The sequence below is a fragment of the Mandrillus leucophaeus genome, unplaced genomic scaffold (assembly GCF_000951045.1).
Source record: "Mandrillus leucophaeus isolate KB7577 unplaced genomic scaffold, Mleu.le_1.0 Scaffold11, whole genome shotgun sequence".
In the NCBI taxonomy this organism is placed as follows: domain Eukaryota; kingdom Metazoa; phylum Chordata; class Mammalia; order Primates; family Cercopithecidae; genus Mandrillus; species Mandrillus leucophaeus.
The window spans coordinates 2,159,129-2,161,998 of NW_012099209.1; the positions used below are offsets into that span (position 1 = coordinate 2,159,129).

General features: G+C 55.9%; 1 protein-coding gene across 1 annotated transcript in view; it reads right to left on the bottom strand.

Annotated features, from left to right (window-relative positions):
* Positions 1–2,022: 2,022 nt before the first annotated feature.
* IL12RB1 (interleukin 12 receptor, beta 1) overlaps positions 2,023–2,870 on the bottom strand; it is a 39,644-nt gene continuing 38,796 nt past the window's right edge. Inside the window, exon 11 of the mRNA XM_011991246.1 lies at positions 2,023–2,370. Within this exon, the coding sequence (XP_011846636.1) occupies positions 2,116–2,370 (255 nt within the window). The 3' untranslated portion in view covers positions 2,023–2,115. The remainder of the gene's footprint in view (positions 2,371–2,870) is intronic.

A 2,870-nucleotide genomic window follows, 5' to 3' on the forward strand; every position in this document is an offset into this window, starting at 1 on the left:
AAGGAAAGAGGCTCCAAGCTCCAGGCTTCCCTCTGTCCAGCTCAGCCTCCCACTAGCGGAAGCAGGGTGAGCATTTTCCCCATGCACTCTGGCAAAAGTCCCAGCTGCTACACAATAAACATTGCCTGTCTCCTACTTCTCGCATCCAAGAGACTGTGCATAGGGGTGGGTTTGCGGCCAACTCCAGGGGCCTCCAGGGCTCACACCTGCAATCCCAGCACTTTGCGAGGCCAAGGCGGGTGGATCTTGAGGTCTGCAGTTCGAGATGAGCCTGGCCAACATGGTGAAACTCCATTTCTACTAAAAACACAAAAAATTTTTAGCTGGTCATGGCGGGCACCTGTAATCCCAGCTACTTGGGAGGCTGAGGCAGGAGAATCACTTGAACCCGGGAGGCGGAGGTTGCAGTGAACCAAGATTGTGCCATTGCACTCCAGCTTGGGCAACAAGAGCGAAACTCCGTCTCAAAAAGAAAAAAAAAAAAAAGGAAGATAAACGCTCAAGGGAGAGCAAGCCTGGTGGAGGGAACGGCTTGAGCAGAAGCTGGGATGTGGCAGATCCGGAGCGGGGCGGAGGGCATCTGCAAAGCTCTGAGCAACCACTTTGTGGCTAGGGCACGGGAGCCCAGGCCTCTGTTTCCCCATCTGGATGCATCCATGGGGAAATGGAAGTCCCCCCACCAAAGGGTCGGGGCCTGGGACTCTTGCCTCCTGGCCCTACTGGCTGCAAGAGGTCTCTCCCCGAGAGGTCTCATCCTTTTTTTGCCACAAAATTCAGTAGTTCTGGGCTTTAATCCCCCTCCTCTGAAACCGGAAAAGTCTGTTTAGCAAACACCGTAGGAGGAGGCAGGGCGGGTCCGGCCGGGGAAACGCGCGCCGCTGTTGCCACCTGGTGGCCATGGGGGGAATCTGAGACTACCTGCTAATCGCCGGGACTGGGGTGGGATTTCAGGAGCCCCGCAACACCTCGGCTCAGACCGCAGTGGAGATCAGGGGGAGGCGGCTGCAGAGCGTGGGCAGAAAGAGGGAGGATTCAGGGTGTGTAAGGGGGGCAAGGGTCCTGCTGTGAGTTGCTGGGCGTGAAGAGGAAGGAACGTAGGGGCAAACCACGGTTCCTGTTACGGGAGCGCCCGGCTGCTCCACTCCCCCTAGGCCGTCCCTTCCCCTGCTCAGTCCCAGCTTAGCAGGGTTCCCAGCTCTCATCCGGCTCTGTCTCCCCCAGATTAGGTGCTCCTGGAGGAGACCCAGAGGAAGAGATTAATAAATATATGTGGAATGAATGAATGAATGAATGAATGAACTCAAAGGCTCGTGTTTTGAGATTTTGAGGACATTCAAGCTTCAAACGGGAAAAAATACCCAACAGGAGGCTCATTTACGATGATTTTGAACAGCTGTGTAAGGTCATTGTCATCACCCCCATTTTCTAGGGGGATGGGGATGGGATGGGAGGACCATCATTTTTTCCACAATGTTTACAGTCCCCTTCCCCCATATGCCTGGATCCTCCGAGCTACAAGACCCCACAATGCTGCAGGGAGCCCTTGAGTCCAGACTCCCCATCCAGTGCTCCTGGGGGTGGATGCCCAGCCCAGGGTCCGGGGATCCATCTGAGCCCCCTTTGCCCCCATTCCCAGTCTATTCTACTCCAGAACAGGTCAATGGCAGGGTCTGCTCCTGCTCCACGGATGCCAGGCCCAGCAGGGTGCAGCAGCTTCCATTTCATGGCAGCATCTAGGGTTCCCCCACAGGATGTGTGGCAACAGGTGCCGGGCAGACAGGAGGCAGGTGCACTAGAGCCTGGAGGAGCTCTGGGTTATTTGGGTCCAAATTTGACTCCTGTGTGTGCTGCGTAGCCTCAGGCGAGTCACTCACCCTCTCTGAGCCTCAGTGATCACATCTGTAAAATACAACAGTTATGGTTCCTTTCAGGGGGTGGTTGTGGGAATTTGGTAGGGAATCATGTGAGTGGATGGAATGGGCTGGGTATGCCATAAGTGCTTAATAACCAGCCATTGTGATTGAGATAGTCGCTCTTCCTGTCTGTAAGACAAAGTGGATGTTCCCGTTTCTCCTTCAAGCCTCCAGGCCCTGATCTCCCAGGAGCGATGGACATCTAGCCCCTCACCCCCCGGGCAGGGCTGCACCCCTGACCGTCTGGCCCACTGGGCCTCAGGACCTTGGCCTTGCACCTGTCTCCATCCTCCAAGGACAGCTGTGTATCCAGGGCCAGCTCAGGGGCACCCTCAGGTAGCTCTGCCTTCTCAAGAAGCTCAGTCCTCTCGCCTTTGTCCCAGGACATCTCCACCACCAGGGCCTCCTGCAGGGATGCCTCTTCCTGGAAGTCCACTGGGTTGATCCACTGCCAAGTCTGCAGAGGGAGGGTAGGGCAGAGTTCTACTTCCTATCCACAGCAGGATGGAACGGACCGGGTCTCTGCTGGCTAAATTCTCTAAAATCCTGAGACCTGGATGGGCGCACTGGCTCACACCTGTCATCCTCGCACTTCGGGAGGTTGAGGCGGGTGGATCACTTGAGGTCAGCAGTTTGAGACCAGCCTGGCAAACATGGCCAAACCCCATCGCTACTAAAAATACAAAAATTAGCTGAGCTTGGTTGTGCACGCCTGTAATCCCAGCTACTTGGGAGGCTGAGGCAGGAGAATCATTTGAACCCAGGAGGCAGAGGTTGCAGTGAGCCGAGATGGCGCCACTGCACTCCAGGCTGGGTGACATTGCAAGACTCCATAAAAAAAGAAATATATGGCCGGGCGCGGTGGCTCAAGCCTGTAATCGCAGCACTTTGGGAGGCCGAGACGGGCGGATCACGAGGTCAGGAGATCGAGACCATCCTGGCTAACACGGTGAAACC